The 24,070-nt window shown below is 42.6% G+C and overlaps 1 protein-coding gene across 2 annotated transcripts in view; it reads left to right on the top strand.

Annotated features, from left to right (window-relative positions):
- The window catches only part of LOC122563928 (multidrug and toxin extrusion protein 1-like), a 47,494-nt gene that overhangs the window by 8,824 nt on the left and 14,600 nt on the right, over positions 1-24,070 (top strand). For both annotated transcript variants that reach the window (XM_043718193.1, XM_043718194.1), the window contains exons 3-11: positions 1,942-2,010; positions 2,817-2,965; positions 4,697-4,739; positions 5,684-5,728; positions 9,529-9,626; positions 10,362-10,459; positions 10,653-10,766; positions 15,632-15,699; positions 22,701-22,809. In XM_043718193.1, coding sequence (XP_043574128.1) covers positions 1,942-2,010; positions 2,817-2,965; positions 4,697-4,739; positions 5,684-5,728; positions 9,529-9,626; positions 10,362-10,459; positions 10,653-10,766; positions 15,632-15,699; positions 22,701-22,809 — 793 coding nt within the window. The remainder of the gene's footprint in view (positions 1-1,941; positions 2,011-2,816; positions 2,966-4,696; positions 4,740-5,683; positions 5,729-9,528; positions 9,627-10,361; positions 10,460-10,652; positions 10,767-15,631; positions 15,700-22,700; positions 22,810-24,070) is intronic.

Below are 24,070 nucleotides of genomic sequence, written 5' to 3'. Positions count from 1 at the left end.
AATGTTGCACAACCTGTGAACCAATCTGAAGCCCATCTAACCTACACTATTCCACTATTGCCCATATGTTTATCCAATGACCATTTAGATGCCTAAAGTTGACGAGTCTACTATTGTTGCAGGCAGAGCATTCCACGCCCTCACCACTCTGAGTAAAGAATCTCCCCTGACATCTATTCTGTATCTGTCACCCCTCAATTTAAAGCTATTGATTGCTTTTAATTGACACATGGCTAGAATTGAACCCTGGCCCCTGGCACTGTGAGGCAGCAGTGCTAACTGCTGGGTTTTATTCTAGCCTCGAGTGACTGTCTATGTAGAGTTTGCATATTCTCCCCGTGTCTGCATAGGTTTCTTCTGGGTATTCCGGTTTCCTCCCACAATCCAAAGATGTGTAGGTCAGGTGAATTGCCATGCTAAATTGCCCGTAGTGTTCAGGGATGTGTAGGACATTTGCATTAGTCAGGCGAAATGTGAAGTAATAGGGTAGGGGAATGGGTCTGGGTGGGTTACTCTTCAGAGGGTTGGTGTGGACGTATTGGGCCAAAGGGCCTGTTTCCATACTGCAGGGAATAAAAAAATTGAGGGAATTAACACTCCAGTAATAATACCATGAGGCCAACTCCTCCTTCTTAATTATCAAATGGTCCTCCAACATTTGCAATCCCTGTCCCACCTTTTGAATTTTCCATTGTGCCTCGCCACTTTCCTCCCCTTTAAAATCCTCCCTAAAATGCATCCCTTTGAACAAGCCTCAAGTAATCCTATTGGAAAACTTCTCCTTTGGCTCAGCCTTCATTTTGCACCCACCTGTGAGAAGTCCATTGGGTTTTCTGTTCTAAGTGAAAGGTGCCATATAAATGCAAGATTTTGTTCTTGTTAGCATTATCTGGAAGCACAAATGAAGGTTGGTCATTTACAGAGGGTGTATTGGACCAGACCAACCCCCCTCAAAACACTTCAAGAAGGTAGCCTAGACACTAACTTTTTCTTATTTAAAGACAGATGTGAAGTGCTTTATTTCAGATACAATTTAACTGGTCAAACAATTCGACCTATAGCAAAACACAATTTATTCAAACATTACAGTAAAATACAATAAAAGAACGAAGAACTTAGAATAACTTAACTGTATTGGAAAACTCATCAGAATAATAGATACAGTAACTATTACTAATTAACTGTTCCAATATAGTAACATCTCATAAATACATCCCTTGGTAAAAAGGCAAGTTCAGAAAATAGATTTGTTTCACAGGTAGCCCAGCAGCAGAGCGAAACCTCAGTTTCTAACTGAGAGTCAAGAGAGGGGAAAGTTAGCTCCTATTTCTTCAAAACTCCAGCTGCTTCTGCTGAGCGTAAAAGAAACCCCAGAACTCCTGGTCAGTGACAGCTGACCACATCCATTCAGGATGCTTCTATTGTTTTAACTTTTAAAAAAATCCCAAGGCCTCACAAGCTATTTACTTCAATGGCTTTGCAAGTGCACACCTCAGTCTGAAAGCCTCTGTTTAAAAAACCACAGAATAAAACAATCTCTTAAAGCCATAGCATTGTCCCATGGGTCCCGAAGAGCTGCTGAGTCCCGTGTGATTGTACCCTCATAATGTTTAGCACCTACAGGAAAGTAGGGGAGCAACATGGACAGATTTGGAGGTTAGGTTGTAAGGAAAAAATATCATAGTTAAGATTACCTCTACTTTTTAGAGGGCGCAGGCTCTGAGGCCCAAGTGTGGAAGTGGTTTCCAAAGGTCAAAGGTACGATTGACAAATGGAATGCCAATCACCACGCACACAACATCAGAATGGCCGCACACATGTACAACTGCACAGCTTAGAGGGAACAGATTATGATTGACCATAATGATATTTTGCTTATTTTATTGTGGCATCTTCTCCTACATTACTCAATTTCCTACTTTCTTCTTTCCCATTATACAGTTCATCAATGTATCAGGTATCTCTGTAGGTACTGGTTTGTCGTTAGCTTGTGACACACTCATGTCCCAGGTAAGTGCAAGTATAATTCAGCCAGTATAATTTCTGGTGAAGGCTTCCAATAACAAACAGACAAGATTACTTTGTTGTAACAGATTGGGATCAAATCTCTCTGTTCATTCTTTACACAACCATTTTGAACTTGTGTTACCCTCTGGTACTCTCTTTCACTCCTTAAGAATATTTCATTTGTTTGAATAACTCTACCAGCTCTCATCTTTACTGAACATGATCAAAATATTGTAAGCTGTCTACACTAAGGTGCAGGTTAAGTTTAGTTTTAACACTAAGGTGTTAAAAGATCTGCAGATGTCCTTTATGTTTCTGCATTCAGGGCTTGAAACTTAGAAATGTATACACTGACCAAGAATAATACTACGCAGTAAGAGGGTGCAGAGTTACAATTGGTAAATGTAATAATTTTACTTGTTGTAGTAGGAAATGGGCAGCATAGCGGCTTAGTAGTTAGCACTATTGCCTCACAGCATCAGGGACCCAGGTTCGATTCCAGCCTCAGGTGACTATCTGTATGGAGTTTGCACGTTCTCCCTCTGTCTGTGCAGGTTTCCTCTGGGTGCTCCCGTTTCCTCCCACAGTCCAAAGATGTGTAGGTTAGGTGGACTGGCCATGCTAAATCGTCCATCGTGTCCAGGGATGTATAGACTAGTTGGATTAGCCAGGGGAAGTGCAGAGTTATAAGGATTGGGTGGGATGCTGTTTGGAGGGTCAGTATGGCCTGCTTCCACATTGCAAAGATTCTATGAAAAAGTTTCTGTTTGTCATGTATCACAAATGTTAAATTATCTTCCTTTTTCCAGACGTATGGCAGTAAGAATCTGAAACGAATTGGAGTGATTCTCCAAAGAGGGATTCTCATTCTCCTGATCGCCTGCTTTCCCTGCTGGGCTCTCTTCATCAACACTGAGGACATCCTGTTAGTCTTCAAGCAGTCTCCTGAGGTGGCCAAGTAAGAGTCCTCATACTTTTTTGTGAAACAGGTGGCATTTAGCACTAAACATGTTGAAGTGATGAACTCTCCTGATGGAGCTGCACAATTGCAGAATGTGGAAAGGTTGAGTTTAAGGTCTAATCTCACACATTTTTCATGTACTCAAGTTATAAACAAGGACCTTCCCCTGAACCCACTATTCCTCGCCGTGCATCATTGACTTGTGAAACATCATTAACTGGAGGGTTACAGAGGAGATTCACTGGGTTGATCCAGAGTTGAAGAGGTTGGTTTATAAAAAGAGACTGCGTAGACTGGGATTATATTCATTGAATTCAGAAGAATGAGAGGGGATCTTATTGAAACATATACAATAATGAAGGGAATAGATAAAATAAAGTGGATAGGATGTTTCTACTGGCCGGTGAAACTAGGACTAAGGGCATAGCCTCAAAATGTAGGACTGAATTGAGAAGAAAATTCTTCACCCAGAGGATTGTAAATCTATGGAATTCCCTGCCCAGTGAAACAGTTGACATCACTTCAGTAAATGTTTTTGAAGCTAAGGTAGATTTTTTTTGAACAATAAAGGAATTAAGGTGAGAGGGCGGGTAAGTGGAGCTGAGGCCACAAAAAGATCAGCTATGATGTTATTGAATGGCAGAGCAGGCTCAAGGGGCCAGGTGGCCTACTCCTGCTCCTAGTCCTTATGTTCTAATGACTGACTGGTTGCAACTTCAGCACCTTTTCTCATTTCTAAATTGTTCTTTATCTGATTGGCAGAATGTAACAGATGGAGTCTCACATGGCTATATTATGGGACCTCAACTTCTTACAAAATATGTTAATTTTCTTAGACAAGGGTGTGTCAGATACAACTGGAGACATTCTGAAATTGTGTAAAAAATAGGAAAGCATGAGGGACAAACCAATTGCAGATGAATACAGATAGGTTGAGTGAGTGAGTGAGCAAGTAGGCATGTGGAACTTTTTAAATGTGCATTCACAAAATGAGGACATCACTGGTTAGGCCAGCATTTATTGCCCATCCCTGATTATCCAGAGGAGTCAATCACATTGCCGTGGGTCTGGAGTCACATGTAGGCCAGACCCTGGTAAGGATGGCAGTTTCCTTCCCTAAAGGACATTAGTGAGCCAGATGGGTTGGAAACATAATACACGAAAACTGTAAAATTCATCAATTTGAGCTTAAATCAAGAATGATTGCAGAATTCCAAAATGAGAAGAATTTAGGTGTACCACTGCATGATTCATAAAAAGGTTAGTGTGCAGCTAGAACAAGTAATTAAATAAGGCTAATGGAATATTATCATTTGTTGTGAGAGAAGCATAACAGTTGGGCTAGAGGTATGTTTCGTTTATCTCTAGGATGACCCTTTCTCTCAGGTGTGCTATTTTCCAGCCAACCTGTTCAGGAATATTGTGGTACACCTCTGGAGCAGATGGGTCTTGAACTCTCCTGACTCAAACTGAACACTGAAGCTCCATTTTCTCCAATTTATTTTTACTTTTCTCATGGCTTTGACCTGACCAGTCCCACCGAACACAATTATAACAAAAAACATGTACAGTTTCAAAGCAGGACTGACCCACAACCTTCCACTCCCAGATCGGCAATCATTGTGGTTTCAACATATTGCATGTCCCCTTTTGTGTTTGTATTTGTTCATTAATTCTTGTCTTGAACAGTTTTTCTGCTTTTAACAACCTTTCCTATTTCTCCAACAGGTTAACAAATTTGTATGTGCTGATATTTATTCCTGCCCTCCCTGTGAGTAAAGTATTATCACACACTCATTACTACAACAAAATCCCATTGATGCTGGTAATCCATGAATGCAGGATGTTGTTTGCTGAAACAGAATCAATGGAGCAGAATTCCACAGGGTGACCTTTAAAAAGAGTTAATGGGACCTGGATAGGAATCTCAACCCCCATTTCTGACCAATCACACGTTTTGCCCCGTTGGGGGTGGGAGGGGAGGGGTGGGTTGGGGAGGAAAGTGTGTAAGACATGACTCCAACCTGCTGAATCCAAACTCAGTGCTGAGTTCAAATAAACCCCATTCTCACAGGAGCAAGAGACTTAGCGCAGTTTAGATGTAGGACTGAGTTATTTTTCAATACTTCATAATCTTGACTTGATTAAGCAAATGGGAAATTAAATTGTATTTTTTTCGATTGTGGATAATTGCAAATATTCTATTGTGCTGGGTGATGGCATGAGTTGGAACGTGGTCAGGAGGAAAGTAGGTAGAATGTTGCGGGGATATTGAGGTTTGGGCTACACTGCTTAAAGAAAACAACCCAGCTGGGCCTTTTAAACAGATCATCAGCCCCTGTGGCAATCTCCAAGATGAATCTGGGGTATGTGGACCCTAGTCCAACCTGAACCTCTAACTTCCCATACTCTCATCTCGCCCAAAACAAATTGAAAATGAGGCGCACTGAGCTGAGGAAGTACCTGATTCCAGCCAACAATCTGAAGAGTGAAAATCTGGACCAAAATGTTTTGGGTCAGCCAATTGTAGTCACTATAACAGATTGTCTTGCTTTGATGTTTGTGGGATCTTGCTGTGTGAAAATTGATTGCAGTATTTCCTGTACAATTCCAAAGATCTTAATTATCTGTAAGGCACTTTGAGACATTCTGAAATTGTGACAGTTTCTATGTGGAATCTAAGTCCACCTTTTTTCCCCCATTTTGTTTTCTCAGGCAGTGTTCCTTTATCAATTACAGATCCGATACCTTCAAAATCAGGTAAACAATGAGTGCTACATTTTACATTTTAAATATTTTGTTTTCAAATCAATGTTTAACATGCATGCTCGATTTTTAAGGACATAGCTATTAGACAGGGTCTGCAGCAGGGATTCACAACAAGGAAAATCATACTTGACCTCACCCTCACCCATCTGTCCATGAGTGACCACTGCGCAATCCTTATGGAGACAAAGTCCTGTTTTCACATTCAGTATACCTTTCATTGAGTTGTTTGACACTACGACTCTGATAAATGGGATAGATTTTGTAAAGATCTACCAACTCAAGACTGGGCATCCATGAGACACTGTGGGCCATCAGCAACAGCAGACATGTATTCAAAGACAATCTGCAACTGCATAGCCTGGAATATCCCCCACTCTAGATTTACCATCAGACCAAGGGATCAACCCTGGTTCAATGTAGAGTGCAGCAGGGCATGCCTGAAGCAGCACCAGACACACCTAAAAATGAGGTGTCAACCTGATGAAGCTACAACACGGGACTATTTACGTGTCAAACAGCATAAACAGCAAGTGATAGACAGACAATGCCACAACCTACTGATCAGATCTAAACCAAACAAACTGGAAATGCTGGAAACCTGAAACAAAAACAGAAACTGCTGGACAATCTCAGCAGGTCTGGTAGCATCTGCAAAGGAAAAGCAGAGATAACATTTCAGGTCCAGTGACCATTCTTCAGATGTAAGCTCTGCGTCCTGCCACTCGTGAATTATGGTATGAATGACTAAACAACTCACTGGGGAGGGAGGATTCACAAATATCCCCAATCTTAATATTGGAAGAGCCCAGCACATCTGGGTGGCACAGTGGCTCAGTGGTCAGTACTGCTGCCTTGCAATGGCAGGGACCTAGGTTCGATTCCAGCCTTGGGTGACTGTCTGTGTGGAGTTTGCACATTCTCCCTGCGTCTGCGTGGGTTTCCTCCGGGTGCTCCGGTTTCCTCCAAAAATGTGCAGATTAAGTGAATTGGCCAGGCTAAATTGCCCACAGCAACAGGTGCATTAGTAGGGAGTAGGTGAATGGATTTGGGCGGGTTACTTTTCGGAGGGTCAGTGTGGACTTGTTGGACTGAAGGGCTTGTTTTCGCACTGTAGGTAATCATCTAATGATAAGGCTGAGGCTTTCACAGCAATCTTCAGCCAGAAGTGCCAGGTAGAAGGTAGCCAGCATTACCTCGTCCGGAGCCAGTTTGATTCTTTCTTTATGAAATCAAGAAATGGCAAGTGGTATTGGATACTGCAAAGGCTACAGGCCCTGACACCATTCTGTCAATACTACTGAAGAGCTGTGCTCCAGAACTTGCGGCTCCCCTAGCCAAGCTGTTCCAGTGCAGTTACAACACTGGCATGTCCTTGACAATGTGGAAGATTTCCCATCTAAGTCCTGTACACAAAAAGCAGGACAAATCAAACCCGGCCAAATACCGCCCAATCAGTCTACTCTACATCATGAGTAAAGTGATGGAAGGTGTCATCAACAGTGCGATCAGTGCTACCCGCTCAGCAATAACCTGCTCAGTGACACCCCCCAGTTTGGGTTCTGCCAGGGCCACTCAGCTCCTGACCTCAGTACAGCCTGGGTTCAAACATGGACAAAAGAGCTGAATTCCAGAGGGGAGGGTGAGAGTGACTGCCCTTAACATCAAAGCTGCATTCAACCATGGGTGGCATCAAGGAGCCCGAGCAAAATTGGAGTCAATAGAAATTGGGTGCAAACTCTCTGCTAGTTGGAATCATTCATAGCACACAGGAAGATGGTTGTTGTTATTGGAGGTCAGTCATCTCAGCTCCAGGACATCTCTGTAGGGATTCCTCAGGGTACTATCCTAGGCCCAACCATCTTCAGCTTCTTATCAATGACCTTCCCTCCTTTATAAGGTCAGAAATGGGGATGTTCGCTGATGATTGCACAATGTTCAGTACTGTTTACAGCTCCTCAGATACTTAAGCAGTCCATGTTCAAACGCAACAACATCCAGGCTTGAGATGACAATTGGCATACAGTATTCACACTGGACAAGTGACAGGCATTTCCATCAAGGAAGAATCTAACCTTCACCTCTTATCATTCAATGGTATCATTGTTATTGAATCTCTCATTATCAACATCCTGGGGTTTGCCATAAGGGCTCTCTATATATAAACTGTGGCTACAAGAGCAGGTCAGCGACTAGGAATCCTGCAAAACGTAACTCAATTCCGGATTCCCATAAAATCTGTCCACTATCTACAAGGCACAAGTCAGGAATGTGATGGAATACTCTCCAATTGCCTGGATGAGTGCAGCTTCAATAACACTCAAGGACATCATCGAGGACAAAGCAGCCCGCTTGACTGGTACCATATCTATTTCTTCTCCTGTTTCTTATGTTCTTATGATCTTATCTTTTGGATGCATCTACCACAACAGATGGCTGCAAAGGATCTCATAAAACGTTCACCAGAAAGAGCAAGAGATCTCCTGGGGCATTGGTCCATACTTATCCTTCAACTAATGTCCCCAAAGAAGGGATTAGTTGTTTAATCGCTCCATGCAATTCAGAGAATCCTGATACTCAATTAAATACATAGTACCTCTAAGAGTAGAGGGGTGTTGAAATGTATAAGCTATCAGATTCAAAGCAATCATTAACATTGTTTAGAAGATTTCTTTTTTGGTAAATTATTTAGACGTCACAATCATAACATACATGTCCCAACAGGTTCAAGAACAGCTTCTTCCCAACTATTATTAGACTGCTGAATGGACCTTTCTCATTTCAATTCTGGATTAGTGGTGCTGGAAGGGCACAGCAGTTCAGGCAGCGTCTGAGGAGCAGTAAAATCGACATTTCGGGCAAAAGCCCTTCATCAGGAATAAAGGCAGAGAGCCTGAAGCGTGGAGAGATAAGCTAGAGGAGGGTGGGGGTGGGAAGAAAGTAGCGTAGAGTACAATAGGTGAGTGGGGGAGGGGATGAAGGTGATAGGTCGGGGGCCCCAAACGGCGATTTTACTGCTCCTCGGATGCTGCCTGAACTGCTGTGCTCTTCCAGCACCACTAATCCAGAATTTGATTTCCAGTATCTGCAGTCATTGTTTTTACCTTTCTAATTTCAAATCTAATGTTGACCTTGCGTTTGAGCATCTTTTGTGCAGGCATAGCCTTGTATGTCTCACTCTATCCAAACACCTTATAATCCATATATCCTCGTATGTTATGATCTGCCTCCATTGCCTGTAAAACAAAATTTTTCACTGTATTCATATACATGTGACAACATTAAATCAAATCATAAGTTGGAATGACCAATTGGAAATTTAACTTCCTATTGATGGCATGAATACTGTATTAAGAAATCGAATTGGAGCTGTGCTGGACTGGTGTCAATATGTTGGATTGAGCTGCTCTCGAAACTGACCCACCCAGCTTTCCATCTCCATAAACATTGAACTTCCTTCACCTCATTCGTACGTTAAAGAGCTATTGTTTCCCGCCTTTAGAATCAAAGAAGCATTGAATAGAGTAGTCCATGTCGAGCCTTTTGAAGAGTAATCCACTCACTGGCTCTTTCCAGGTATCCATGCAGTTACTAATCTCCTTCAAGTATTCATTCAGCTTTTGTTTGAAGATCACTACCACTCTACCAGGCAGTGCTTTCCAGATGTTAATCTCTTGTTGTGTAAGAATGTTTTCCCTCTATGTGGTGTCTCCGATTTTGTCAATCATCTTTAACTTGTTCTGAATGAATCCTTCAGCTCCTGAAAAATCTGATTTGTTTTGTTCTTGTTCTAGGGGATCACAATGCCACAGGTTTTCGCTGGTGCATTTGTCAATGTTCTCAATGTTGTAATAAATTATCTGTTGTTGAATATATTTTCTTTGGGAGTAGGGTAAGTAGCAAATATTTTTCTTTTTATTTGAATTAAAGTGTATGACCATGACCATCTGATCTGTGATCTCTCTGCAATGCAGCTTATTCTTGCTTGCTTGCATAAAGGTAAGGTTGGGAGTGGTGGTGAGCTGATGAGTGGCTGAGGTTTCTACAGTCTTGTCACTGAGTTTCCAAGTAAATGCAGCCTCAATACCGAGCGACAGAACGTGTGTCTGTTTTGGATTATAGATCCATTTTGTGAAAGCTGGTTGAAGGTTTGATCCAATGCAGCACATGGACCCAGTTACACAAAAGCAAAGTATTGCGTATGCTAGAAATCCGAAATAAAATCAGAACGTGCTGGAGAAAAATTAGCAGGTCTAGCAGCTTCTGTGTAAAGAGAAACATTGTTAATGTTTGGAGTTCAATCTGACTCTTTTCCTGGACCGAAAAGGGACTGGAAAATGATTTTTTTAATGTTGTTGACATTGGGGGGGGGGGGGGGGGGTTGAGGAGCCAGTGGAGCAGATGGTGAAGATGCTCAGAATGAAAGACCGAGGGAGTGCTAATGGCAGTAAAGGGAAGATTAATATATCAAATGGGTATAAATATTAGGTGTGAAAAGGAGAAAGTGGATCTATTCTGCTGACACCAAACTCAACAAGATAGAAAGTAGGTAAGGCTAGGAGAGGGATTGTAGGAAAAATGGAGGTCGTTTGAAGTTAACTTTAAGTTTTGAATTGCTATTTTCTAGGGGTTCTGCAGCTGCCAACGTTGTCTCTCAGTACTGCCAAGTTATTTTTCTGTTCATATACATTCGATGGAGAAAGTTGCACGTCAACACTTGGGCAGGTAATTTACAGTTTATCTGTGATTAATGCTTGTTTCTGTAAATGACTCCTAATCATTTGCTTTGCACTTTTCTAGTTTCTACCCTCTCCCACACACCTCTCCACACGGTGTCCTTTTGCTCCGAAATGTTGTTGTTATTCTCATGTTTCCTATACTCACACCATTAACTCCATTGATTTATTGTTCTATACAGCATGGTCCACTGACTGCATGCAGGAATGGGGCCTCTTTGTGTGGTTGGCAATTCCAAGCATGCTGATGTTATGCATTGAATGGTGGAGTTATGAAGTTGGAGCTTTCCTAGCAGGTGAATATAGTGAAACATTTTACACCATGTGGACATTCACAAAGGCAACTCAGCACCACCTTCAAGGGGAACTAGGGATTGTAATAAATGCTGGACCAGCCAATGAGACCCACATCCCATGAGTGAATTCAAAAAAACTCCTCCTGTCAATCTGTTATGTTCGTGTGTATCTTGCACCAGCCAACTGTACTTCAGGCTAAAAGGCTCCTTATTTCTAGTGTTGACTCAGTTGTGCCCATCTGTATAGGTACAACAGCTTGGTGTGGATCTGGATTCAGGCCAGTCAGTGAGGCAGCTTCCTTTGTCCACAGAGTGAAAAGTCATATGACACCAGGTTATAGTCCAACAAGTTCATTTGGAAGTACAAGTTTTCGGACAGCTGTTCCTTCGTTAGGTAACTAGTGGGGTAGGATCATAGGACACAGAATTTATAGCAAAAGATCAGAGGGTCATGCACTGATGCAAGATTTGTTGGACTATAGCCTGGTGTTGTGTGATTTTTAACTTTGTCTACCCCAGTCCAACACTAGTAACTCCACATCATGACTCTTCCTCCAGACATGAGTTCCGACGAAGGGTCACTGGACCCGAAACATTAGCTCTGATTTCTCTCCACAGATGCTGCCAGACCTGCTGAGCTTTTCCAGCAATTTTTGATTTTTGTTTCTGATTTCCAGAATCCCTAGTTCTTTCAGGTTTTATTTACTATTGCATTCATTCAAGTATAGCCTAGGACAAGAATGTAAGGAATTAAACACTAGCTAAATATGCCAAAACCGGGGCACCACAGCACACAGACTCTACAAGATAAAGTACACAGAAAGACTCCAAAATGGAATTCACTGCTGGGCTGGTGTGTGGTGTGGTCAGCCATCTCAAAGATGTGCTCAGAACTCTGTTGACAGACTGACTGGCTGAGCTGGACCCGGAAGTGAAGGGTTCCTGAGTGACCAATGTCATTGTGAGCATTGCAATGAAGACTTTCTTTTTTTTTTGGTGCTCATGTTTTGAAAGAATCATGTGAAAAATGATTGTGAATATCTGGATTGTTTTTCTATAATAAGGATCATTGAAAGGTCAGTTTGGATATAGAGTCATAGAGATGTACAGCACAGAAACAGACCATTCATTCCAACTTGTCCATGCCGATCAGAGATGTCAACCTAATCCAATCCCATTTGCCAGCACCCGGCCCATATCCCTCTAAACCCTTCCTATTCATATACCTATCCAAATGCCTTTTAAATGCTGTAATTGTACCAGCCTCTACCACTTTCTCCGGCAGTTCATTTCATACACGCGCCACCCTCTGTGTGAAAAGGTTGCCCCTTAGTTCCCTTTTAAATTTTTCCCCTCTCACCTTAAACCTATGACCTCTAGTTCTGGACTCCCCCGCCCCAGGGAAAAGACCTTGTCTAGTTATCCTGTCCATGACCCTCATGATTTTATAAACCTCTATAAGGTCACCTCTCACCCTCTGATGCTCCAGGGAAAACAGCCCCAGCCTATTCAGCCTCTCCCTATAGCTCAAACTCTCCAACCCTGGCAACATCCTTGTAAATCTTTTCTGAACTCTTTCAAGTTTCACAACATCATTCCTGTAGGAGGGAGACCAGAAGTGAATTCCAAATGGGACCTAACCAATGTCCTGTACAGCTGCAATATAACCTCCCAACTCCTGTACTCAATACTCTGACCAATAAAGAAAAGCATACCAAAAGCTTTCTTCACTATCCTATCTACCTATGACTCCACTTTCAAGGAGCTATGAACCTGCACTCTAAGGTCTCTTTATTCAGTAACACTCCCCAGGACCATACACTTAAACGTATAAATCCCGCCCTGATTTGCCTTTCCAACATGCAGCACCTCACATTTATCTAAATTAAACTCTATCTGCCACTCTTCAGCCCATGACCCATCTGATCAAGATCCTGTTGTACTCTGAGGTAATCTTCTTCACTGTCCACTACACCTCCAATTTTGGTGTCATCTGCAAACTTATTAACTATACTTAGATTAGATTAGATTACTTACAGTGTGGAAACAGGCCCTTCGGCCCAACAAGTCCACACTGACCTGCCGAAGCGCAACCCACCCATACCCCTACATTTACCCCTTTAACCTAACACTATGGGCAATTTAGCGTGGCCAATTCACCTGACCCTGCACATCTTTGGACTGTGGGAGGAAACCGGAGCACCCGGAGGAAACCCACGCAGACACGGGGAGAACGTGCAAACTCCACACAGTCAGTCGCCTGAGTCGGGAATTGAACCCGGGTCTCTGGCGCTGTGAGGCAGCAGTGCTAACCACTGTGCCACCGTGCCGCCCACTATGTTATACCTGCTATGTTCACATCCAAATCATTTATATAAATGATGAAAAGCAGTGGACCCAGCACCAATCTACTGGTGTGAGAGCATTTTCTTAAAATGACACCATGGAGGGTGCCACCTGCTTGCTTGGACTCGCTTCTCAGAAATGTCCTACCTGTGATTTTACTGGGTCCAGTTTGGACATTGTTTTGGACATCAATATTTAGACACTTACTGGGTCAGCAGCTCCCATCTGGGGACTCCCAGCCAAGAGCTGCTCCTCTAGGTTTCAACGTTGGAGGAATTGCCCACAGATGGTCATCAGAGGCATGTTAACTTTCACTGCGCCTGGTGGATAAAGTAATGCAGTCGTGCAAAGTAGTCCTCCTCTTCCCTTAGGACTGCCAGTCTGGTCCAAAGTTGCCAACTTGGTCAGAGCAATGTGCACAGCCCAGAGGAAGATGCAGTACATAGTCTGCATGAATGTTTGTGAAGTAAGTGTCATCACCTTCTCTCTGCTACCTCATGCTCACTCTGTACCTGCTACTGCACCCACCTCCCACCAAGCCTGATGTTCACCATTGCCTCCAATACATTCCCTCACTTAGCCCTCACCCTCCCCAAGCACCTCACATGATCAGAAACGAAAACTGAAATTGCTGGAAACCGTCAGCAGGTCTGGCAGAATGGATGTTCAGCAAATGTAGCCACACACAAATGGTATTTGAATTGTGTTGTCCAATGCTGGGGCAGAGAGGGCCCAGACAAGGTGCCCAGTGTGATGCTTCTACACTGACTATGCCCTGGTTTTGACATCTATTGCTCTGGCCTTTCGTTGCTCATGCAGTAACAGATTGAGAGAACCTCTCCCCACCTCCATGTTATCCAAGAAAGGCAGCATTGCATTATGGGATGGTGGTGTAGGTGTTCTATGATACAAAGTGTAAAGTGAGCAACTCCTGAACCTCATGCAGGCTATGGGACCTTAGAAGGCAATTATCACTTTGTCAACTAGAGTGAATCTTCCCTGGTCTCAAGACATTGCTTGAGTCACATGGCCGTTAGTAGTCTGTAAAGACTAAAAAGAAAAACTGAAACAAATGGTAGATGCTGGAAATCAGAACCAAAATACAGAATTTGATGAAAAAACTCAGCAGGTCTAGCAGCACCTGAGGAGAGAAATCAAAGTTAACATTTCAGCTGCAGTGACCCTTCTTCAGATTTCTAATGATGTCCCCAAGAGTGTTTGGGCCAGGATTTTACATCATGGCAAAGTCACCAAAATGATACCAGACCAGGGGGCTGCTGTCTCATTAGAGAGTAATAGTTTAACCTGAGAGTCATCCATGCCTCAGGTAAGGGGTGAGGTTAAGAAGGAAAGACCTTCATGGTGACCTCAGCCAGTGTGGGAGTGAACCCGCAGTACTGATTTTACCCCGTATTGGAAACTAGCCATCCAGCCAACTGAGCTTACCACTTGTCAACACATCAGGTCAATACGCAAGGATTTGTAATTACAGGAGTCTTTCATTTATGCTGTGTGCGTCTTTCTTTGGGATTATTGCTCTGTGATGGGTCCCACATGGTGTTCACCCTGAGATATTGGTGACTGCTGTCCACAATGGAAGCTTGGAGATATCATTTGTGCACTAGAAATGTTGGTGCTCACTCTGACTTCCGTGTTGGGAATTGTTGCCATCCAGTGAGTGGGAGAATGGGAACTGCATCTCAATGAGGCGAGATTTGGTACTAATATCATCCAAATTAGTTTCAATAGATCCCTCACCAGTCCCTATTGAGATTCTCAAATTGTCATTTCATAACTTGGTTGTAGCATGGAACTTTATTTTCTTGACATCAAGAATCTCATTTTTCGAGTTTCGTCATGTTTTCCCATCTGACTTGCTATTATTCATCATGGGCTGGAAAGATTCTGGCCTTTGTGTACATTAAAGAGTCTTCATTGATGATTTCTTTTTTCCTCTAAGTCGAATGTAGAGAAAGCAGACAATTGACTATTTCAGGAATGAGGAAAAACAATGTATAATTAAGTATATTGTCACATGTACTCAGGTACAGGAGTACAGTGTTGAGCCTCATGGCCCTATCTTAGATACAGTAGAGAAACAAAGAGAAAAAAATACACTACATTATAGTGATTCATCATATAAGTTAGAAAACGAGAAATAAAGTTAAAAGGATAAACATTACAGTCAGATAAATAGATTGTTGTGATCTTGGAGTGATTAGATGAGACAGTGCATTCCTCCCATCTTGATTGTATGTATTACTGCTTAATGGCTTAATAAATGTGTGACATACATTAATTCAAGTTGCTGGGTGCCATTAATATCCAGAGCAGAGACAAGAATGTTGAGACCAGGGAGAGGATCTGAGAGAAGGGAGGGAGTGAGAAAAGGGCTGATAGAGAGTGACGCACTGAAGGCAAAGGACATGAAGTTTGTTCAGCTTCCTCTCAATGTAGTTTTTGTCTCTTTTAAGGTTAATAAGTACAGCAGTCTCTCAGGTATTATTTCTCATTCACAGGAATAATTAATGAAGTTGAACTTGGAGCACAATGCGTTGTTTATCAGATATTACTGGCGGTATACATGGTAAGACTAAAAGTTTCACCGAATATAAATATGTAAAGCTTTCCCAACAAGACTATAAACTTTCACTCAACTTTGAAATGTGAACATTGGACAACTAACATTTCATTGACTCAGTCACTCATCTTAAAGCAGACTCACAGAAGGCCTTTTGAGGCACAGTGATGGCAGCAGGTAACACACCATTTCGAGGCTATTGTGGTGCACTGGCAATGTCCCTGCAATTTGAGAGAAGAGGTCAAGGTTCAAATCCCACCTGCTCCAAAGGTGTGTCATAACATCTCTAGAGAGATAGAGTAGAAAATATGGATTTGGAAGTATCTAAAGTGAATTCGCCAGAAATGTTTGGAACAAATTGCTTGGTTTGATCTACTTGTAGAGAGTAATACTTTCCTATGATAGAAAAGGTGCAATAGAATATTTAGCTTACTGTGGTGAGATTTACTCAGTTGAGAAACGGAATAGTTCACATGTGAGAAATAATTACTATTCATAAGTAGGTGGAGACAATGCAATTAATACATTTTATCAATCAATATAAAATGAAGTTTTAATAATAGTTTAAGTGGGGGAGAAAGAGTAGGAGATGGACTTGTCAAATGTTTGAAGGTCCTCTTCCTGAAAGTTGTAAGAAAAATCATCATTGAAGATCGATTCAAACTTTAACAAACTTGCATCTTTTAAAACCTTTTTGCATTGTCATAGCAGTTCTCTGTTTATTAAACTATACTGGCCACTCCCTTTAAAATTATTTAAAATTTTTATTCCCCAGTCTAAGTTTTATTTTTTTCTGGGGATTTTGTTTTAAACTTGCGATGTCAATTTTGATTTAACTTTGTAGTTTGTAACATTTAACGTAGTCAGTAAGGGAGCAGAACCCCTCGGTCAATTGTTATCAACAGCCAGATCAACAAGTTTGTAATGGGATTTTTTATTGTTATGTGATCAAATTCTGTTGAGGTAATGTCACGGCAAAGCAGTGATTTATTGTGACGTCTGCCAGGTTATCAGTGTAGGTGGGTTTTATTATGTTCCATATGTGCAGTAGATTGTTGGTGAATCGTACATAATGGGTACAGTTTTCAACACGAAAATCTGACAGATTTGGATCGGATGCAAATTAAAATGTGAAGAATCTGAATCCCAAACCCAACCTTCCTAGTTGGGGACAATCCTAAGGGACAGGATTTACATGTATTTGGAAAGGCAAGGACTGATTATGGATAGTCAACATGGCTTTGTGCGTGGGAAATCATGTCTCACAAACTTGACTGAGTTTTTTGAAGAAGTAGCCAAGAGGATTGATGAGGACAGAGCAGTAGACGTGATCTATATGGACTTCAGTAAGACATTCGACAAGGTTCCCCATGGCAGACTGGTTAGCAAGGTTAGATATCATGGAATACAGGGAGAACTAGCCATCTGGATACAGAACTGGCTCAAAGGTAGAAGGCAGAGGGTAGTGATAGAGGGTTGTTTTTCATCATTTATATAAATGATTTGGATGTGAACATAGGGGTATAGTTAGTAAGTTTGCAGATGACACAAAAATTGGAGGCGTGGTGGACAGTGAAGAAGGTTATTTCAGAGTACAACAGGATCTTGAACAGCTGGGCCAATGGACCAAGGAGTGGCAGATGGAGTTTAATTTAGATAAATGTGAGGTGCTGCATGTTGGAAAGGCAAATCAGGGCAGGACTTATACGTTTAAGTGTATGGTCCTGGGGAGTGCTGCTGAATAAAGAGACCTTGTCATGCAGGTTCATATCACCTTGAAAGTGAAGTCCCAGGTAGATAGGATAGTGAAGAAAGCGTTTGGTATGCTTTCTTTTATTGGTCAGAGTATTGAGTACAGGCGTTGGGAGGTCATGTTGCGGCTGTACAGGACATTGGTTAGGCCACTTTTGGGATATTGTGTGCAATTCTGGTCTCCCTCCTACAGGGAGCATGTTGTGAAACTTGAAAGAGTTCAGAAAAAGATTTACAAGGGTGTTGCCAGGGTTGGAGAGTTTGAGCTGTGGGCAGAGGCTGAATAGGCTGGAGCTGTTTTCCCTGGAGTGTCAGAGGCTGAGGGGTGACCTTATAGAGGGGCAACCCCATGAGGGGCTTAGATAGAATAAATAGACAAGGTCTTTTCCCTGGGGTGGGGGAGTCCAGAACTAGAGGGCATAGGTTTAGGGTGAGAGGGGAAAGATATAAAAGAGACCTAAGGGGCAACCTTTTCACGCAGAGGGTGATGTGTGTATGGAATGAGCTGCCAGAGGAAGTGGTGGAGGCTGGTACAATTAGAACATTTAAAAGGCATCTGGATGGGTATATGAGAAGGATTTGGAGGGATATGGGCCGGGTGCTGGCAGGTGGGACTAGATTGGGTTGGGATATCTGGTCGGCATGGACAAATTGGACCAAAGGGTCTGTTTCCATGCTGTACATCTCTATGACTCTATGACTCTTAACAGGAACCATTCTGTGTTAAGTTACCAGGTTTTATTTTTTCACCGGTGAAACTGCTCGGGGCAGAGTGTTGTTGTGGCACAGTGGCAGTGTCCCTACCTCTGAGCCAGGTATCCTGGGATGAAGTCCCACTCTCTCCAACAGTTTGATTTTAAAAATACAAAGATGATGCTGATCTCCTGGCCTCAAGAGGCTAAAATATTGGATGTATTGGAGGAAACATTTGTAAAGCATAAATGAAGGAATAAGCAAAACAGAAGTGAGACTGCATGAGTGAATAATACCTTAGTGACAATTGAGTGTCCGAAAAGAGGCTATGGGAAATACATTGACACCAGAGATAAGTGAGAATCAGACAATACTTAGAGCTGAGGGGATCAAAGTCAAAAACTGCAGAAAGGCAAAGGAAACTTGAAATTAAATTATAAAGAATCAGAAAACAAAATAGTAATATAGTTTATAAGTTTGTCAATAAAAATTCGAAGGTTGGAAATAGAATCATTGGGGTTATACAGAATAATATCACAGATAGCAATAAAGACATGGCAAAAAAATTAAATAGTTATTTCATGTCATTGTTACCAAGGAGGTAGACATGGATCATAAAAGCCCTTCAACTTGGAAGCAGGCCATTTGGCCTAATGAGTCCACACTGACCCTCTGACAAGCATCTCACCCAGACCCATCCCTTTACCCTATCACCCTACATTTCCCATGGCTATCCCACCGAGCCTGCACATCCCTGGACATTATCGGATAATTTAACATGGCCAATTCAACTAACCCACACATCGCTGGACCATGGGAGGAAACCAGAGAACCCAAAGGAAACCCACAAAGACAGTCGCCTGAGGGTGGAATGGGTCCCTGGCGCTCTGAGGAATGATAGAAGTGTATTTAAAGTATAAAAAGAAATGCATTGAATAAAGTAAATGATTGCTGAGGATAAAATTGTAGGGTTTTTTCTGGCTAAGACCAAGTTGTGCTGAGATTTTTGGAGGATTTTCCCCACCAGGAACAGGGTCTCTGGTTGCAAATACACCAAATATGGAAAGTTCCACCACCAGGTTGGCAAGGCCATTTTTAAAAAAAAAATCCCAGTATATGCTCCAAGGCAGGGGCTTACAATTTAAACCTTGGGAAATCATGTTGAATCCATCTCTAGCCTTGGTCAGTTTTAACTTCAAAATACTGTGTACAGTTCTGGTCAGAGTTTCATGAAAAGGATACAGAGACACTGCAGATGATGCAGAGATAATAAACAGGATGTTGCCAGACACATGTGGGTTAGGAAAAGAATGACAGGCCAGTTCTCTTTATTTTCAGGATAAGAAAGCTGGGGGCTGACCTAATCAAAGATTTTGAAACTCTGAGAGGTTTCCATAGAACAGACATTGTTAAAAAAAACTTACCTTGTTACTTTTCTGTTGATTTTTTTAAAAAAAACTGAGGTGATGCGGAAAAATGTTGTGAAACTTGAAAGGGTTCAGAAAAGATTTACAAGGATGTTTCCAGGATTGGAGGATTTGTGCTATAGGGAGAGGCTGAACAGGCTGGGGCTGTTTTCCCTGGAGCGTCGGAGGCTGAGGGGTGACCTTATAGAGGTTTACAAAATTATGAGAGGCATGGATAGAGTAAATAGGCAAAGTCTTTTCCCTGGGGTCAGGGAGTCCAGAACTAGAGGGCATAGGTTTAGGGTGAGAGGGGAAAAATATAAAAGAGACCTAAAAAGCAACTTTTTCACGGAGAGGGTGATACGTGTATGGAATGAGCTGCCAGAGGATGTGTTGGAGGCTGGTACAATTGCAACATTTAAGAGGCATTTGGATGGGTATATGAATAGAAAGGGTTTGGAGGGATATGGGCCGGGTGCTGGCAGGTGGGACTAGATTGGGTTGGGATATCTGTTCGGCATGGACGGGTTGGACTGAAGGGTCTGTTTCCATGCTGTACATCTCTATGACTATGACTCTAAGAGGCTAAAATTTTGGATGTATTGGTTGAAGTAGGAACAGGACTGTTTTAAAAACGAAGGATATTGAAAAGGATTACAGCCCTTCTTAAAAGCAAATTACCTGACATTCACTGTAAGTGCTATTTACACTTCTGCTTGATTGATCAGGGATATGTACAAAAGGAGATTCGGTTGGCAACACGTAACTAATTAGTTTGTGGAATGGTTATCAGTGTCAAAGGCCTTCTGCCTGAAAACAGCAATGTGATTGGCTCCCAGGTAACTGAATACCTTGTGGTTGTGAATGTTTGTTCAGAAGCCATTAGACACTCAGAAAGGTAAGAGCTGTCCTTTTCCCTGTGATAATAAGAGGTTTATAAAATCATGGGCGGCAAAGATAGGGTGAATAGACAAGGTCTTTTCCCTCAGTTGGAGGAGTCCAGAACTTGAGGGCATAGGTTTAAGCTGAGAGGGGAAAGATCTAAAAGGAACCTAAGGGGCAACTTTTTCACGCAGAGGGCGGAGTGTCTATGGGATGAGCTGCCAGAGGAAGTGGTGGAGGCTGGTACGATTACAACATTCAAAAGGCATCTGGATGGTTATATGAATAGGAAGGGTTTAGATGGATATGAGCAAGTGCTGGCAAATGGGACTAGATTAATTTAGAATATCTGGTCAGCATGGACAAGTTGGAACAAAGGGTCTGTTTTCGTGCTGTACATCTTGATAACTCTATGACTCTAAAAGGCATCTCAAGCCTGAAGAAAGCCAGCTTATTTCCCCTCATCATTCATCGAGTAATACAACATGGAAACAGGCCTTTCGGCCCAAACTGGTCCATGCTGACCATGTGCTTACTCAGCTAGTTCCAATTGCCCACATTTGGTCCATATCGGTCTAAATTCTTTCCATCCATGCACCTATCCAAATGTATTTTAAATGTTGCTATTGTATCTGCCTCAACCACTTTCTCCAGCAGCCTATTCCATATACGTACCACACTCTGCCTGAAAAAGTTGCCCCTCAGGTCCTTCTTAAGTAGTTTCCCTCTCACCTTAGACCTATGCCCTCTAGCTTTCAAATCCCCACCCCAGGAAAAAGACTATATGCATTCATCCAATCTATACCCTTCATGATTTTACACATCTCAATGAGGTCACCCCACATTCTCCTACGTTCCAAGGAATACAGTCCTATCCTGACCAAAATCTTCCTATGACTCAGGCCTATTAATCCTGACAATATCTTCATAAATCTTCTTTGCTCTTAGTTCCAGTATTAATTATGTCTTCCCTATAACAGGGTGCATGAAATTGTACACAATATTCCAAGTGTGGCCTCATGAACAACTTATACAGTTGTAACATAATGTCCCAACTCCTATACTCAGTGCCTCAACAGATGAAGGCCAGCATGCTAAATACCTTCTTCACCACCTTCTCTACCTGTGACCCCACTTTCAATGAACTATGTACTTGTACTCCTAGGTCCCTCTGTTCCACAACACTCCCAGGACCTGACTATTTACTGTACAAGTCCTACCTTGGTTTGACTTTCCAAAGTGCAATACCTCACACTTATTGAATTATATTTGCCAATTTTCAGCCCACTTTCCCATCTGATCAAGATCTCTCTGTAAGTTTTGAAAACCTTTCTTGCTATCTATACCTCCAAATTTTGTATCATCCGCAAGCTTACTAGTCATGCCTTGTGCATTCACATTCAGATAATTTACGTAAATAGCAAATAACAAAGGTCTCAGCCCCTGTGGCACACCACTAGTCACAGGCCTCTAGTCTGAGGAACGGCCTTCAACCATTACCCTCTGCTTCCTATTATTGAGCCAGGTTTGAATCCAATTAGCTAGCTCTCCCTGGATCCTGCGGGACCTAACCTTCATGACTAGTCTGCCATGCTGGACCTTGTCAAAGGCCTTCCTAAATTCCATATAGACAACATCCACTGCCCTACCCTCATTTATCTTCTTGGTTACCTCTTCAAAAAACTCTAAAAGATTTATCAGACATGACTTACCGTGCACAAATCCATGCTGTCTTCCCTAATCAGGCTTGACAATCCAAATATTGGTTAATCCTGTCCCTCAGTATCTTCTCCAGCAACCAGCCAACCACTGACGTCAGTGCAGCCTGTGGCTTTTAAGGGAGAGTGATCAATATGAACCAATTGCTGTGTGAAGACAATGGGGAAGGAAAATTGAGGAGTAAACCCTAACAAGCAAAGAAGAAGCACCTCAGCAAACCCAATGGGCAGGGGCCAACGAGCTGTCTTCTTGTTCTTTCCCTCTGTCCATAACGTCCTGAGGAAGGGTCTCTAAACCCGAAACGTTCCCTCTGATTTCTCTCCACAGATGCTTCCAGACCTGCTGAGCTTTTTCCAGCAATTTCTGTCCTTGTTCCCTTCCGGTAACCTCAGGCAATGCAAGAATGGAACCCACAGTGTTGGCATCACAAACTAGCCACCCCCAGAAAATACCAGATTTGAGTGGTCCATTATTGGGATGGTCTGTTCCAGTACCATTTATCCCATGCAGAATCTCTGGGTGTAATTTCCTGGCCCCCCGTTCTTTCTCCCACAGATACCTCTGGGATACGGAGTGGCTGCGGCTGTTTGTGTGGGGAATGCACTGGGTGCCGGAAACCCAGAGAAAGCTAAGAACATCGCAAAAGCCACTTTGTGGTGCACTGGTGAGTACTCTATTTGCAGAGCTTTGCACAGTTTAGTGACAGGGCACTCATTTCAGTAGCAGAGTGCTCACCTCAGTCTTTATTTTCGGATTGCTCAGTATCTTTAGTTAGCCACTTCAGGGCCTTACGTTTTAGTAATTGTCTATTGAAAAGTAGGAGCAGGGGTGCTCCAGTCAGTCAGTGTGTCATAGAGCCCTACAGCACAGAGGCAGGCTTTTTGGCCCAATGTGATCTATGTCAACCAAAATGTCCATCTGCACTAACCCCATCTCCCTGCACTCGGTGCATTTCCCAGTTCTTTGAGCCTTCTCCGAAATTCAATTTGATTGTGGATGATCGTCTCCATTTCTGTCCCTTCCCATTCAGAACCTCATTCCTGGCAGAATCTAGAGGGCAGTGGGATTTGGACACTCTGCCTCATTATGTGACCTTCTGACCTGCAAGCCTGCCACCTCTTTTAGGTTAGATTACCTACAGTGTGGAAACAGGCCCTTCGGCCCAACAAGTCCACACCGACCCGCCGAAGAGCAACCTACCCAGACCCATTCTTCTACATTTACCCCTTCACCTAACACTACAGGCAATTAAGCATGGACAATTCACCTAACCTGCACATTTTTGGACTGTGGGAGGAAACCGGAGCACCCGGATGAAACCCACGCAGACACGGGGAGAATGTGCAAACTCCACACAGACAGTTGCCTGAGGTTGGAATTGAACCCAAGTCTCTGGCGCTGTGAGGCAGCAGTGCTAACCACTGTGCCACCATGCTGCCCTTACCCGACAGTGTTCAAAGTGTAAAATTGACCTATTAATACCATGGAAAGAAAATATCTCCATGGATACAGATGCTGAAACATAGAAAATGGGGACAAGTGTAGGCCATTCAGCCCATTGAGCCTGCTCCATCATTCAAAGTGATCATGGCGGATCAACTGACTCAGGAGCTTGTTCCCACTTTCTCCCCAAACCCTTTGATCCCTTTAGCCTTAAGAACTACATCAAACTCCTTCATGGGATAAAATAAACATTTTGGCCTTAACCATTTTCTGTGGCAGAGAATTCCACAGGCTTGCCACTCTTGGTGAGAAATTTCTCTTCATCTCAGTCTTAAATGGCGCATCCCATATCCTTAGACTGGACTCCCCAGTCACTAGAAATATCCTTCCTGTGTTTACCCTATCTAGGCCTGTTAGAATTTTATAGATTTTTATAAGACTCCCCCCCTCCTTCTTCTAAGCTCCAGTGAGTATAGTCCTAC

The sequence above is a fragment of the Chiloscyllium plagiosum genome, chromosome 28, assembly GCF_004010195.1.
Source record: "Chiloscyllium plagiosum isolate BGI_BamShark_2017 chromosome 28, ASM401019v2, whole genome shotgun sequence".
In the NCBI taxonomy this organism is placed as follows: domain Eukaryota; kingdom Metazoa; phylum Chordata; class Chondrichthyes; order Orectolobiformes; family Hemiscylliidae; genus Chiloscyllium; species Chiloscyllium plagiosum.
Note: the sequence above shows the minus strand (reverse complement) of the source record. Positions and strands in the feature narration are given on the sequence as shown.